Source organism: Scomber scombrus, chromosome 12 (assembly GCF_963691925.1).
Source record: "Scomber scombrus chromosome 12, fScoSco1.1, whole genome shotgun sequence".
Lineage (NCBI taxonomy): Eukaryota > Metazoa > Chordata > Actinopteri > Scombriformes > Scombridae > Scomber > Scomber scombrus.
In genome coordinates, this window is record NC_084981.1 from 8776753 (window position 1) to 8793919 (window position 17167).

Here is a 17167-nt window from a genome sequence, read left to right on the forward strand (position 1 = left end):
CCCAACTGAAGGCAGAGCAGTAGATATATCTCATGATGGACTGTGGGCTTGCTGGGAGCTAAGCTTCTTTGATGTAGCCAGAAATTCAGTGTAAGCCATAAAAAATGCTGCATTTGATCTGATGGAAACACTAGCTTATCTACTGACAAAGTCACAGCCTGCTGCTCAGCTAGATGAGACGCCAAAGTTATCTCCTTTTGCAGGGAGACGCGTTAGATTTGGCTGCAATACCTGGGTTGGAATTCCCCCTTCTCCCTTCTGTGTGTGTTGACGCTACTAATACTGCGTGCTTACGCTGAATGACAACGAGGGTTAATTGTTATTCATATGATGATATGTAAGCTGTGTTTGTATGGCGTGCAGTAACTGTACACGCTTTGTTGTTACTGGGTGCATACATACAGGCAATGAGAGAGCATGTTTGTTTGGGTTTTCCTGGTTTACGGATGAGTCTATGCGGGTTGTGTGTGTGTGTGTATGTGTGTGTATAAGACATTCCATCACACTGAGCTCCATTCATATGGCCCGTGGCTGAATAGCACGGCTGGATCTCTGCTGCCTGTTTGTATCATCTATAAAATATGCATAGCGCGAACCTCCACCTGAGACAATGATGGAGGGGAGGGGTGAAGGACGCAGAGCCCCTGTGAGGTCAAAGGGGGCGCTAGAGGAAGACTTGTTGACACACAGAATTACACAGCAAGGGACCTGGCAGTGCTCTGCGCCCAGAGGGATCACGGGAAACCGTCTCTACAGTAACGGAGCCTCTACTGCCCCCCCCTTCCTCCTAGCTTATAACCCCATCTGAGCCAGGCGCTGCTCATTAGCTTCCTCCAAACACAGATGCCCAAACAACTGTTAGCGTGTGCGTCACTCAAACAAGTGTGTATGTGTGCATGTGTGTTTGTGTGTGCATGTGGTAGTGAGGAGTCAAATCCAGCTGATGATGCTGCTGCAACAGTGAAATGATGTGAGCGCCCCTCAGCATGATTGTTAATGTGCAAATGTCTTTGACTGCTCTGTATGCTAAACAGTTGTATCTCTCAGTCAAGGCCGTTCCAGCCAATAGCTCCAGTAACTTAGTGAGGAGGAGGAGGAGGAGGAGGCGGTGATGATGATGAAGGCCAGACATGCAGACAGACCTGTTATTAGTGCTCATGGAAGCACGAGGGGCAGACAAAACCAGAAGGGGAAATGGTGAGTCACTGACGAGGAGGAGGAGGAGAAAGTAAGAAAATGTTGAATGGAACAGCAACAATCATCGGAGCCAAACATCATTTGCAAATGAATTGAAGCATTTGTTTTAACCTGCCTGGAGATCAGGTGGGTGTCTAACAACAAGCCACAGGACATAATGCTGAAGAAATTACATGAGTCAGTGTGTGTCTATTGCCAGTAAAAGTGAGCAGTAAGGCTGAAGAGACAAAAGACCGTGAGGACTGCTTCACCTCTGTGAACCGACAATCACTGGAACAATGAGCGTCTTAACACAGTCTTGAGTTTCTGCCACTCCTGACCTATTTGATGCTCCGTCAATATTATTTTCGGTTCAAATTTGACCTGGATTTTTTTCCTTTTCTCTGAGACTCGCACATTCTAACTCTTTCCTCACCGGCTGCGTTCACGGTTCGGGTTTCTCCAGCTGTCCACTCCACAAACAGAAGGCGCTCTTTCATAACCTATTAGTGGCAAATACTTCCTCATAATCCCTCGCAGAATGCATGACTAAGTGTTGGAGCAGGCCTGCCGGTTAACGCCGTAATTAGGGGCGTATAATTATTATGTTGGAGGCAGAACAGGAAGCTCTATCAACACAGGGATGATAACAGATGAATTGTGAGGATATTGTCAAGGCAGATGCTCAGACCAGTCATTCCTTACCGCACCAACAGGCAGCTCTGTGTGCGCCTGTGTGCTTGTTTCACTCAATGAGCTGATTTGTTGCCATGGAGAAGGGTTTCTGAAACAGACAGGCCGGGTGGATTGTGTTATCCAGGAGAGTGCTTTGGATATGATTTGAGTGACAGCACCATATGGGTGTGGAAATAACTAAAACATATGGCGGAGGGCCTTCGAACTGTAAACTTTCTACAAAAAAAAAAAAAAAAAGGGGGGGGGGGGGGGGGGTGCATAAAGCTTGGGAAAAGCGTGACGGACTCCGCTCCTTGTTAGAAGAGGTGTCACATTTTATCAGCTGTGGTTGACAGAGGTCAACAGGCCAGGCTGAAAGCTATGCCAACTCAGAGAGATGCTGTGACAAAGCACATGGAGGAGGAGGAGAAAGGAAGGAAGGAGGGAAGAGGGGAAAGGGGGGGGAGTCGAGGGAGAAGCTCTGACAGGTGGAGCCTGGGTCATTAAACATGAGGAGCTGCACTTTGTCAGCTCACGAAAGAAAAAAAGAGGGGGAAAAATGAAGTTGTAGGATCTGTGACAGGATGAGAAAGAGGGGAGCTGTCAGTAAGGTTGCTCAAAAATGCATCTGCTGAACAAATGTAGGTTAAGGACACATGCTGTGTGATTAGAGCAAGATGGCGCATGTGTGTGTGTACTTGTGTCTATGTTATTTAAAGATCAAATAGGGAGAAAAAAATGTTGGCTGCCTATATTTCTATTGCATGTATCTCTCTTTGCTTCTTAAAAAAACAAAAAAAGAGAGCAGATTTTTTTAAAACCCTGTCGCTGTGCATCTTGTTACCCAGAGTCAAGTGAAGCGTTGCCCCCAGGACCAACAAACATGCTGACAATAGTGATGCCTGAGCCTGACGCCTCTGCTGGACGCGCTCTCGCCATGGAGACCCAGTGACCGGGGCAGGACAAAAGGATGATGGGGGGGGGCTAAAACCTCTATTAGTGAAAACAGAGGGGGGATAATTACTCTGAATAACTCAACTGGCAGGATTTGCCCACCCACCAATTGAGAGCAAGAGAAATTAACTCTCTCTCTCTCTCTCTGCACAAGGCATGAGGGGGAGGGGGTAGCAATCCACTCTTGTACAGTACATGTACAGTACATGTGGAACACTCCCCCTTTTACCTCCGCCTCCTTACAACCCATATTTACTACTACGCACGCAAACTAGCACACACATGAGCGAACGCACATGTTGGATTAATGCCGCGGGGAGGGGTCCTTACATTAAAGCTGTATGCGGCTTTATCGCCCGTTAAATGTATGTTGGGGAAATATGAGAACATCTGTCATAACATCGTTTGATCCACCTAAAGTGATGCAGAGATGGTCGGCCGACCTGCGTGCTTGTGACACAGAGACAAATGTGTTGATACACACACACAGATGCAGCTTACAAAAGGGATTAAGGATGATTTACTACTGGATGCAGATTTACCGTGTGTGTGTCCGATTTAGAAAAAATATGCGCTGTGCTGTTAAACTACATTATTATAACAATGAAAAACAGATAAACTAATGCAGGTGGTTTCTTATTAAGAGGAACGTTGGAGGAATGCGCCTGCCTGCCCACTTTATCATGTTATAAGAAGTGTATTTCTTATCAAACTGATACTACGCTATCAGACTTAATTGCTCCTAGCAGAATGTTAATGCGTGGTGCATTTATAACACTCCATCCATTCATAAGTGTCTCTCAGCTCCGTGTCTGCTGCTCATATCTGCTTTATGTACTTGCTATGTGTGCAGAGCTGAAAGTGGAGACATGTGTGGTCACAGTGCATTGGGCCTCTTGTCCTCATACTGGATTTTCCAAAAACCTCTTCAAGCCGCCAGTCTCAAAGGCCTCCTTCAACGGCTACTTGACATTTTTCATTTAAGGTCATTTAACTTAAACAGCGCAACAAGCTATAAACACAACGTTTACTTATTATCCCTTTATAAAAATATATGGAGAACTTGTTGCAAATACTTGCTTACCTACACATTTAACAGCAGTAATGCTTCTGTCAACATGATTAATGCAAGTCCATTGTTTATTTTCATCACTCACTTTAGGTCCGTTTTTGGTCTCCACCAGCAACTGGGGGAAATATTTGACTCTTTAGCTGCTAAATGCTCCACTATGTTAACAAAGGATCGGCTAACTTTATTTGTGTGCTAGTTGGTGCTGGGCAGGTAGGTTGGTTCATTAGTTTTTTTTTAAAAGACTGTTGGCTGCTTCTGGAAACAACACCAAAGTAATTCAATTAATCTTTAATATAGAAATATTGATTATTGCAGCTTTAATATGTTGCCTCTCAAACTAAACTGATCAAAATAAATAAATTAAGAAATTCTGTTCTGTTCATGTCTTAAACTTGGTCTTATAGCAAAGTTAGTGATCAAGCCACTAACATTACCAGAATAAAATTGAAAATATTTTGACACTTGTTCTCTAAGTGTGTATTTGTGTGGAAGTAACTTCTCCACTGTTCAGAAAACATATTACCACTCTTATGTAAACAAGTGAACATATAAATGATTAAATGACTTCAGCATGAAAGAAAAAAAAATATTTTCAAATTTATATCCATCTTCCTTCCAGTATAAATATGCCTTTCTTTTCCACTGCGTGGGAATGTTAATGACCTGGCAGATGCTTCAGTTTATTCTGGGTCACGATGGCAGCTTTTTAAGAACTGGTGCATCGTGTCTAACTTGTTTTTTTTCTTTTTTTTCCTTTTAAATCTGTGGGAGTGTGTCAGTTGAGCTTTATTGACACACTAGATCATATTTAATTGCAATACATAAAAGTGATTCCTTTAAAATGAGACGAGGTTTGGAAAACTGATGTGCTTCCTTTGGTCTATCTGGCTAAAATACTTTTAATTATTCGGAGTCGGTGCTCAACATTACAGACCGCAAATATCCACTAGGGGAGACGTATTACAGAGTTTGGGGTTGAACCTCTGCCCTCTTCCCTCTGTCGCTCCCTCTCAGCTTCTCTGTCCCTCTTCTTTCGGTTCGCTACTAGGAGGTCTGGACACTCATCTGTTCTTGTAATCAGCTTTTGAAAGAGTAACATGGCCACGAAGAAAAAACCTCCCGGCTGAATGTAGCTAGAAAGGACAACATATTCCAGATGGAGCCATTTTTCACCCTGCCTCTCCTTTCACCCACTACCAGTCAGGGTGGTACAGCCTCTGTGTTTGGAAGGACACAAAGGCTTTTCAGTAACAACTGGTACCTGAGGCTTTCCACAATACAAGAACAAGGTTGTTATTTACCCAAAGAATTCCCGTTGCTTCCTTTGAAACTTTAGAAGGTAAGTGAGGTTTGGTTTTGGGGCTAAGCAACAAAATTAAGATAATAGTGTGCCTCCGCTTAATGGAACCAAACGTTTAGAAAGCAGTGGAGTGAAAAGCCTGTCATGAATAAAAAAAAGCCGGAGCAAAGAAGGCAACCTTCATCTAAACCTAAATAATTATATAGTTAGAAGGTGAATTACTCTGCTGGGTAATTTTCAGACAAAAGCCTTTTGAGAGTATATGGGAAAAGAGAGTGTAACAAAAAAAAAAACAAGCAACAAGAAACACATGCTTGGTGGCACATGTATCCAGTTTCCTTTGGAGAGAGGGAGAGGAAGCCACAAAGAACGAGGCAACAAGGTGGAAACATTCCTCCAGCTCATACTACCTGTCATCCTATACTCTGACTTTTGTTTGGCTTTTCTTTTTTTTTGATCCAGAAACTGGACGTGCACACCTCGCCGCCATTATGAAACCCTGTCAGCTGGCAATCCTCTTTCAGGAAATCAGAGGTTTCCAGAATGTAGGGTGAGAACGGCTCCAAACCGAAACACTCACACTTGATATTGAAGGAGGCGTTGGTGGAGTGGAACGCCTCTCCCGTGACCGTGTTTTGCGCCACGCACTCGAAGTTTCCCGCGTCCAGCCTCCGATCCACCGCGGTGAACTTGAGGTTGCTGCCCTCCTGGAAGCGCCGGTCGTCGTTTTCCAGAGTCCGGCCGTCGTGAAGCCAGCCATAGCTGATGTCGCCCGGGTCGCTGACCTCGCAGCGTAGCATGGCGCTGCGGCCGTGCAAGGCATCCTGGGACTTGGGCTCCTTGGTGAACTGGATGGCAACGGCCTGGATGGACAGAACTGGAGGGGAGAGAAGAGAAAGAAAGAGGGGGAAAGTAAATGACAGAGGATTAGAAAGAGCCTGCTGTTAACATTTTACTGCTTTTTCCGATCATTAAGTTTATGCCATAGCGACCACTTAGGCCCTGGTGGAGGAATGTGATGTTTAGACAACACTGGCTGGCTGTGAATTATTTTGTCGTAAAAATGATCCGACCTAACGTGTAGAAAATGCATTTTGGTGTTCGTGAGGCTGTGACATTAGCAGCGAGTGATTGGACACACACACACACACACACACACACACTTCTCAAAAACGCACACCTCGCAGTCATGTGCCATCAGCTCGGGGGAGACGCGGCTCTCGAACGAGACATGATGTGTCCCACGCATCCCCACGCGTGCTTAAATCTTTTATCCCCCCCCAATGATGTTGTGTGAGAGACGAGTTTTCTGCTCCAGTTAACCACAGCCCACTGGAGAAAATTACAAGAGTATGACCTGAAAGACTGGAAGTATATTACTGGACACGTAAATGCATATCATCAGCTAACCAACCAACTCTTCACATTCTATCATTTAAAATCCCTTCTTTACAGCTGTAACACCTCTTTATTACAACTCTTTGTAATGCAGCCAAGTCAGACCTCTCTACCTGATGATTCTTGCCTCTAAATCTTACTGAAGGACCAAAAAAAACTCAACATATTGGAGTTAATGTTGATCTCAGTTCACAAATATATTTTTCACAGCAAACTGCACTCATTGTTTTCTAATTAGAGGTGAGAAGATGGAAGTGTTCTGATTGGCCTCTGTGGATTTAAACTCAACAGCTGCTCCAGCTGCTCTCCGCCGTCATGTTTGAACAGCTACAAATGAAGTACTCATCAGTGAGCCTCTCTATAGTGTGTCAAGGCAGGCCCTCGTCTGCCCTGCATGACACAATGTTATCATACCTGATGTCAAGGTTTGTTATCATAAGGAACGGTCCACTGCCAGAGTCGATAAAGCATACCTCCACCTGTATGACGTGTGTGTGTGTGAGAGGGAAAGAGAGAGAGAGAGTTCATTGCTTCTTGCAGGAGTGCAGCCATGGAGGAAAAAAAAGGAGAGATCTTTCAATAAAGTTAAATCAAGGAGCCTGTTGAAGATGAGCCAAGGTAATCCCTCCGTCTTTGACCCTCCTCATCCCTGTGCTCCTGTCTGCCTCTTCATCAGGCTCACCTTTGTCTCAAGCTGCAGGTGGTTAGAGCTGACAGATGGGCAAGGCAGAAAAAGACAGAAAAAAAAAAAGGCTGGATGAAAGAATTTTTTTTTTTTTTAAAGACCTCAAAGAGGGGCTGTGGATAGGATGTGTGGGACGAATTTAGCCTCAGATGACCTCTTACATTAAATGTCACAGTGAGGAGGTGATTGCATCTTTTTAAAGACAAACAGATCAGCAGCAGTGGACTCTTAAATTCTGTTAGCACAAGATGTGGAACACTGAGATGTGTCAGCATGATGAAAAATCCTGAAATATTACCTGTGGTTGCATGCAAGGTTTAAAAAAAATCAATCAAACTCAACCCTAAATCACCAGAAAGTGTTGAAGATATGCATGACAGATTCAAATCTTGCAAAAATTAAGAGGTATGTAAAGAGACATCTGCTCACTTAGCAGCATCTACACTGATAAAATCATCACGATTCTACTGCCAAAAAAACAAAAAAAAACCCTACTGAATTCCTCGCTGCTCAGCACACCACCAGCTACAATTAAATCTCTATCCTGATAAGAATAGACGACTCCCGAAGACACAATACTAAGATACTGGAGGCAACAATCCACCTTAAATATTTTCCTACAATCTCACGCATATCCAGTCACGCACAGTTGAGATTCTCATGAGATATCAGCGAGCGAAGAAGGCGACTATGTTTTGGTCATCGTATAAGGACACTTGTCCCTTCGAGGCTGGAAATAAAAGCGTGCTCGCTCTGAGAAGGTCACTGCGTCTGTAAGCAAGCTGGACTGAGCGAGAAAATGGTTGTGATGGAGAGCTCTGACATGAACCAACTGATGAAAAGGGTCCAAAAAAAACCCAGAGAAAAATGACTGAATATGTCAGACCTTCACCGTCCCTGCTGCCCAACATCTGGCACCTTTTCCTTCCTTTGATACAGATGTTTGTGTCTCTTCTGAATCTATCTAACACATTTTATTACATCATAAGTACCACTCCACTGTAGATTGTGTCACAGTGTTATGATGGTTTGAAAAAACAGGGCACAAGGAACAACGGTGATACAATAAAGTTACTCCAGTGTTATTATTTTTCGGTTCATCTTTCGCTGGTTTTTAATTTCACACCAGGTCTGGCAGCCGGGTCGATCGATTCTTCGGGGGGAATCTGAGCTCTCGGTGGAGTGAAACTGTGTTAGAGGTCACAGCCCGGCGGCCTTTTCTTTCACCCATCAAAACAACGCAGGGGAGAAATTTACAGGCACCAGGAGAGACACCTGCAGCCTGGTAATTGGCTTTTACTTTTCCGTATCGGGGAAAAAATATCTCTTACTCGGGGTGAAACTTCACCTCTTCACCTCAATGCGTGCCACACAAATTGAGTGGAATTTTTCTCACTTCATTTCTTCACACAGTTTTTAAATCTAATCCTATGTTTTGTTTTGTTTTTTTGGCCTCAAAATGGTGTGACTGAAGTTCCGAAGAAGACTGAATTAATCGACACACATTTTGCTGATTCATCAAGCTTTTGTTATTGTTTTGATTGAGAGATCACACGCAGCATAAAATCTCATATTGTGTGTTGAAGCCTCCCATATCAGTAAAGCTCATGTGTTTTGTATTTCAACTGATGGATCATGAGGAGGAGGGACAGTTGAAAGAGACAAGTATCAGACCTACGAAGCACGCAAAGATCTAGCTCTAGATGATGGAGATGATGACGATGAAGATGAGGAGGAAGACAAAAGGCAGAAGAAAATTAATTAAAATGTATTTCCTATTTTATATTTTTATGTCCATATAGTCTTGCTGTGAAATGTAAATGCAAAACAAGTTTGATTTAAAGTAATTTTTATCTTATATCAAAAAATTAGCCTGTGCTGTTTACCTTACGAGACCTATCGAAAGTAACAGAGACATTAAAAAAAAAAAAGACAGCCATACAAATGTGTGAAATGTGTGATAGACAACTTTATCCCCTTCACCTCCTGCCCATTTTCACCCAGCTGGACATTGTACGCGCCGGTGGAAAACCCTGACACAGGATTTTACACCACATCTCCTGTACAATTCCCTTAAGAGGCTGTGAATTTGTTCCATCTGTGTAAAACAGGAGGCGGGGGTGGGGAGGGGGTTGAAAGGCGGCAGATGGGTTGGAAACACCAACGGAGTCATCGTCTGACATCCACCTTAAAACAATCTATCAACTAATGCTGGCAGACACGGCATGTGGTCCCTTCATGCCAAGCTTACAGCTGGGGTGTGAAGTTGCGTGCCAGCCTCCATCGCACTGAGCCTTCTCTGTTGGGCCGGGGTTATGAGAGCTTTGGTGGGACACGCTGGCGGAGGTTGTGGCACGCAGTTGATGGGTTTCATTTGAGATGCACGTTGACATACAGTGAGAGTTTGTGTGTGTGTGTGTGTGTGTGTGTGTCTGTGTGTGTGTGCGTGCGTGCAGATCATTGCGGAGGGGGAAATGACTTCCGGGAAAAAGTCCCAGCAGAGACAGCGCGCGCAGATAAGGCGTTTTCACATTCCACGAGATGACAGACATGAGAGAGAGTGTGTGAGTGAGAGAGAGAGTGAGAGGGTAGAGTGAGGCCCAGTCTATCACATCTGAGGACGTCTGCCAAGTTTACCGCACTGTTCAAACACAGAAGGCACCGTGACCTACATCTCTCAAACACGCTGCAGTCCTGACTCTCCAACACACACACATTATATAAACACAGTCAGAGCTGCCACCACAGATGCCATCTACCACCATCACATTGTCCCCGAACAACTCCACTTTAACTAAACTTCTATCCGTCTGTCTGACTCGATCAATATTATTAATTTAGGTCATGCGGTTACACAAGGAAAAGTAGAATGCCTGGATCTACACAGACTGGCATTCTAAGAGATAAGCGGGGCAAACGATATCCCAACTCCTACTGAGAGTCCTTCAAAGTAAGAGCAGTTGAAAGAGAAAGCTGCAGATAAAAAGGGGAAACAAAGGGTGAGATTAGGGAACGCAGGATGGGAATGTTCTTATGACAAAAGGAGTGAACGTTAAACTGATAGTGGCTGCTATTTAAACTAACAATGGCTGATAAAGATATAGAGGGAGGTTGAAAGAATCATTAAAAGGTGCCTTGTGAAGTCTTTGACTACTAGTAGCAGCATTGATCCATGTGTTCATATTTGTATTGAGGTTGTATGACCACACATTCCCACTCATGGTTTCAGGCTCTTGTGCTCACTTACAGCTGTTGGTGGTAGCATGCAAAGAACCAACAAAGGCAGTGTCGAAAAAGACTAAAAACATACTCTTTTTTTTTTAATGCCAAAAATAACACCAAATACCCATTTCATTTGGAAATCTATAGTGTTTGGGAGCTTTTGTGTGCCACTGTTCCAAAATGTGAATCAACTTCTGTGTTGTTGCCTGGGAAACTCTTGGTAGTGTAGCTCCTTTTAGGGAATACTGATGCATCAAGTTTTAAATTTAGGGCTGTAAGCAAGGATTTCATTACTGACTCATTGGTAGATTTTTTCCCCATGATTAATTACAAGTCTTTCACCAAATACCAAATATGAATAAATGTGTCCAGAGCACAGGGTGACAACTTAGAATTTTTAACCAGCTAATAATCCAGAACCACATTTCTGGCTCTTTAAATGATCTAAAACAGACAGGATCTGCATATACTCACATTTTAAAGCTGTACATTGCTTGACTGATGACTCCTTCAGGTTTTTTTCAATTAACTAATCAATCTATTTAAAGTTGATTAATTTTGTATTGATTTGGGCCGGAAAATGTAATACCTATCCAAGAATGTGATGTCTTGATAATGTAAAGCTGTGGAAAACTGTGCTGGGCGGAGCAGTGTTCCTCCAGGGAGCCACCTTTCTCCTCACAGATGAAGAAAAACAGAGGAAAGAAAATATACCGATCAATACGCGCTTACCGGGAAAAGCTAACGATGGATAACACTAATGCGCCCGGATGAGCAGCGATCATCATGCAATATTAATCGTTTTTTTTGTAGTTGTTGTTGTTTCTCTGGATTTCGATCAAGGTATCTGGAAATCAGTTGGAAGAGACGGAAAGTAGGTTAAAGACGGAGTGAGTGGTGGGGTGGGGGGTTGGTGAAAGTGCCAAGAGGGGTGAAATATCTGCACGGAGGGATTCTCATCTTCAGCTTGCTGCACTGCCGACCCCATTAAGCCTGGCTCGGCTGTCAGGGACGTCAGGTGCAAGTCGCCTTTAAGTCGGCCTGACAGCCAGAACTCACCATAATGGGCTCATCAGCAGCTCAACTTTGTTTACTGGCAGACAGACGGACAGAAACGGCCACGTTGACTCATATTACAAGAAAAAAACTAGACTGTATCTCCATTTCAAGTGTGGCGAGGTATGCAAGAGGCAGAATTAGCAGCAGAGGAAGTCGGTATCTCGGACAGGGAGTGTTTGTGTAATGCCTGTGGACGTTAACAATAAAATCAATATCCAGATAAGAGAAAGCTTTTGTTTGATGTTGATTCAGAGATAAAACTGAAGATATTTCCATGAAAGAAAAGTTCTGCATTGCTTTTTTTAAACCTTAATTCCTTCAGATAAACGCTGACATCAAAGACTAACTTATCTTATCAGTGAAGATCCTGTAATGATGATTGTGTGTCTCCAGCAGGCGCTCTGCAGAAGCAGCGTTATCTTAGAAACTTTCCCTAGACTGAGTCTCTGCAGCATGATGACAGCCGGGGATGACACGCGACCCCGAGAGGTTAAAGGGGAGGACGCCCCGCACATGCACAGACACAAACAGCGGCGCCCGCAAATACTTGGCACCAGGCGCACCCGCTGTGAGATCCCAAATAGCCCCCTATGTGTGTGGTTTAACTGCCTTTCGGTGGACCGTGTCGAAGCCACACAGCTGCCCTAAAGCGTTTCAGAGTGACAGGACGGTGGGGTGAGGAGTCGCTGTGTAGCAGAAATGAGCGTCACCGACAGAGCGCGAGACACTGATTGGAACGGCGAACACGGCTGCCATTGGAAGTTTATCTCAAGGGCGCCACGGCTGAAGTGTCACACGATTCTCGGCTTCATGCATTGAACCATTGCTTGAAAACATTGTCAAAACACTCTTTGGCACCCAAACTGCCACTCGAGAGTTTGAATCTTTAATCTGTGAATGAAACCACTACTAATGAAGACGTGACTCCCGTTAATGACCGCACTATTTACACGACTCCCCTTCCTCTCCCTCGCTGCTAAATCTACATAACCCAATTAAGGATAAGAGGGGCAAGAGTGCTGATAGCATCAGTCCTCCTTCCTCAAAATGCACACAAACTGATAAACAACTTCAAAGAAGCGGCAAAAAAAAAGAGAGAAAAATGGTGCAGATATGATTAGAGCTCCTCTGATTGGATCAATTATTAACAACTATAAATTCACATAAGATCAGAAAGAGAGCTTAGCGTGATTTGGATGAGGAATGAAACATCTTATTTAGCTTATGTCAATCAGGATTTCAGTCGATGGCCTTCGCAATGAGCACAGACTGGAAAAACATCAATTTTTCAAGAAGGAAGGGACTACTGATGCACACAGCTCTACTCTTTCTTTAAGAGCATCTATTTTAGCATGAGAAGCAAACAGTAACTCATAGCAGGGTTGTAGGATACACAAGTCTACTGCCCTTTGGTCTACTTCATGAGACTAAAAAGCACGATTCATAGTCAAGGAGGATCTTTTTTATTCTTAGGCTGAGGCAGGTAATGAGGTCATCTTTAGAGTGCTCCGTCGAATCGGTCAGCCGTGCAAACATGGATCATATATTTTTCCCCCCGCTCAATGTTTTAGCAATCGCTGCAGATTCCTTCTGCTGCCCTGGAATGCCGAGCTAACTAGATTAGCATTCCTACCGGGGTGAATGTCAAACGGAGCGAAGGAGGAGAGAGGGAAAAAAAGTCCTCCTAACTGTCAGGAGGAGACAGCAAGCTGCACCGATGCAAACTGGGTGTGCTAGACGGGTGGGAATATGCCTCATGTGACAATACAGTCAGCAACAGACACTTTAGACTATGTGTAGGTTCCTGTTTTAACAGTATGATAGAAAACCATAACACAGTGAGCACAGAAGAATTCATCATATCTTGATCAAATCTTGGGAGCGATGGCTTCGATGATAGATGCAGAAAGAGGCCGATAACAATCTGTCACTTTGCAACCAAGCGTGTTTTTAAAAGCCAAAACCCTCAGATGGAACCCTGTGATAGCTTCATTCTCTGTTGTGTTCATAGACCGAGATGTCAGAGAGATAAATTGGAGCGGGAATGAAGGGCAAAGTCATGGGAAGCGCCAGAACCCACTGACAGAGCTTTCATGGCCTGTCAGCAAATGACTACATGTATGTGTGTGTGTGTGTGTGTGTGTGTGTGCGTGTGCACGCTTTAGTTTTCTACTGACTGAGTTGCTTCCCCTGACTGGCTCCTTAAAAACTGGTTGGCAGATCTTCTGCAACACTGACAGTGTTTATGGTCTATAACACAGTGGAAAAACCACATAAAACAAATTGAAACAGGTAAGGCTTCATGATAAACTCTGTTCTGATTTACTGACACTATGATACCATCACAAAAGACATGTTCATTTCCATCCGTACACATACACAAAGATAAATGTGTTGATGCATGCATGCGTGTCTCAGATGGGAAACTTGTGCAGCAACACAATTAAAAAGAATCTTTGTCTAAAAACTATTCTGTCAAATTAAATGTGTAGGAGAATATCTAAAAACAAACTTGTTTGTTAAAGGCAAACAGATAGTCGCTGTTACATTGAGTTATTCTGCTAAAAATGCATTTTCATGCTTCACTAATCCTCTTGGTCAGTATTTTTTAACTAAGCTGAGTGTCAGCAGTAGTTTGGTATTTCCAGCGTGAATCGTGCAGGGAAATCACCAGTGCATGAAGCTGAAATGCCGCCCAAACAAAGAGGTCAGCTAGCTTTATTTAACTTGACAGCAGAGACGTTAAACAGCACAAAGTCAGACCAGGTACAATGTCTCTGTCAAACTATTGTAACGAGAGTGACAGTTTGGACCACCGCAGGCACATGTCATTATTGACCTCTGCAGGCCTCTGTACACTCACACTTCGCTGCAGGAAATAAATGTGCATAAATGTGCTGTGAGGTCTTAACACAGATAATTTTGTGCGACAGTTACAAAAATATTCAAGATACAGAGACAGAAAACAGACAAAAGCAGTGAAAGCGCACACTGGAGGAGCTGGATGCTGCAAATGATTTCTCATTTCTGCTTGATAAATTACACTTGATCAACTATCAACAGTGTGGGCACTTAATTCCATGTTGATGAATGGATTAACTGCTTCATCACTAATCCAGTTCATGTATAATACTGACTTTTTAAAAAAATGATATCAGAGCTTCATACTTTGTTCAACCTCAATCATTACAGAGCCCACACCCCTATAAAAATCTATCAAAGTAATACAAAAGGTCCCTGCTATCTCTTCCTATCATAACGCCAAAAAAAAAGAAAAGAAAAGAAAAAGAACCCCAGTAGTGTTTTATTCTCCGCTGAGCACATCTCTGTGTTCATTCCCCAGGTTCTGATTGAAAGCCATGTTCTAAGAGCCAGGCTGCCTTTTTTTTGCCAGCGACACTGGTATGCACACCTGCTACCTTAATTCAATCGCTGCCCTTATTGTAGCAGGTAATTGCGCTGCAGAAGGGGGCCGCGTTCGCCAAAGCTACTTGCCTGTGTGCAGAGAGAGGGAAAGAGAGAGAGAGAGAGGGCCCTGCTCATTATAACAAACCGCACACTGAGATCACTATCAGTTCATGCCTGCTTCTCTCCATCTTACCGCTGACAGCAGGGAGCGAGCTCTGCACCAACTACACAAAGACCCCCTTCCCCAGCTTATCACCAGGCAACATTGGCATGGCAACCGGCATGCAACCTCTTTAGGTGGACCAGCCTGATCCACCGTTTTTGCTTCTTTCTTCCACCGACGGCAACGACAGTCATCCGTGACGCCTCAGCGGGAGTTTCCAGTGTGATCTGCGTCTTGACAACTCTCAAAATTAGCTTTCATCACTAACATGACACTGATTTCCTTGTAGCTGTGTTTTGGGGATGGCAGAAATCTGTTTTCCTCAAAGAAAAAGAAAAGTTCTTGACGCGTCATTTTGACAGAAGTGTGTCACCTCTCTTGTGCCATTATGAAACGTGTTCTCATCCCTCCCAACGAGCCGCTGCTTGCCAGCACACCTCTGCCTTTGAAAAGAAGAAGTGCTCCATATGGTCTCCATGACAGGAAAAATAATAAAAACACTCATGTAACAGTGTGTGTAGGAAGAAGGGGGGGGGTGGGAGGGGGTGGAAGGGGTGCTGGCGTCGGTCATAAATCTCTTAATAAGCGCACCGGGAGGCGGTCAATAGCATCAAAGTGTTGGGCAGACCCCACCCAAACGTTCCTCCAAGTGTGTTTTAATAGGCCACCCATCCTAGGTCATTACCACCTCATTACCAGTCATACTAGGAGGCCTGCAGCGGGGTTCAGGCTGGAACTGAGGATCAAGACTGGTTTTGCCCTCAAGGGAACTTTATTAGGGATCTCCATTATGTAGCAAGCAGGGAGGAAGATACATGATCACTAGTCACACTTTCAGCAGGAAATGTGGTTATAAAATACTGGACTGAATCATTTTCATTAAAATCAGCCATCTAATTTAAAAGAAGAAATGCTTGCACTTCAATAGTTCACAGACAAAATTCATTTCATTCATAAAAATCTACTTATAATGCATTTTGTACACTTATTTACTTGTGTTTTGCTTCCATGTCAGATTTGCATCAAAGACTCGACTCTTCTTTTATCTAATTGATTTAAACTTGAGCGCAGAGCGTCACCGTAGTAACCGCGATGTCATGCTATTTCTTATTATCGTATGATGTATAAGTGGCGGTTCACGGTTCACATCTGCTTGCTTTATGACAGATGGAGCTTCGGCGCACACGAAGAAGCCTTTCCAGAGCTGATATGAGCCACGTCGCTCATCAACCCCCCCCCCCAGGCTTCATAACTGTCATGCTGTAGCGAAAATAGAGACGTCTGAACATGGCCGAGCTCTCACCAATTTTCAACACCCACTCGTAAAAGGCTTGACTGTTGAAACAAGGGCAGTCTGATATGGTCTGTGCGTTACCCCCTCGAACGCCGAGGACCGAACATGAGACGTCACAGAAAGAAAGAGAAGCACTGACGAGAGGTTATAGAATTTGTCTGGAACGCTAGCAAACGATGAAAAAATCTTTATGGTATCCATGGATCTGATCCTGACCATGAAAGGGACCATGGGTACTATTACCCATGGTGCACAGCAATCTGGAGCCACGGCCGTCCCCTGCAGCTGTGCTCTTATGAGTCGGAGTGAATGTGGGAGCAATTATTAGATTAAGAGGGATTAGGCTTTACTCAGGTAAGGCAGGTTGGGTCGTTCTTGTCTCTTTGGTCCTGAAAAACTGGGCACTAATCCAGTAATGGGAACATTTTTAGGGGGAAAACTGAAAAGTGCGACGACGGAAAATAAAGGCCACTATTGCTTAACATATGTTTAGGGGTTTTTTTGTAATATACAACAAAGAGTCTACACACAGCGAACATGAAAGCCCAACGCAAACTGTTTACTCAAGTAAGTGCTATAACTGCTCTGCAAAAGGGCATGAGCAAAACTTAACAGAGGATTTAGTATCAAACTAAATATAAAGGAACAGTAATGTCAAACATCTGGGGTCACACTCTACAATATTTTTCCAGCATTATGAGCCAAAGATGGAAGATTAAGTCACAGTGGAACAGAGGAGCTCAGCAGTTTGCAGCCAGGCT

The 17167-nt window shown here is 43.8% G+C and overlaps 1 protein-coding gene across 1 annotated transcript in view; it reads right to left on the reverse strand.

Annotated features, from left to right (window-relative positions):
* Window positions 1-17167, reverse strand: part of ptk7b (protein tyrosine kinase 7b) — a 71998-nt gene that overhangs the window by 15572 nt on the left and 39259 nt on the right. The window contains exon 2 of the mRNA XM_062431072.1: window positions 5758-6054. Coding sequence (XP_062287056.1) covers window positions 5758-6054 — 297 coding nt within the window. The remainder of the gene's footprint in view (window positions 1-5757; window positions 6055-17167) is intronic.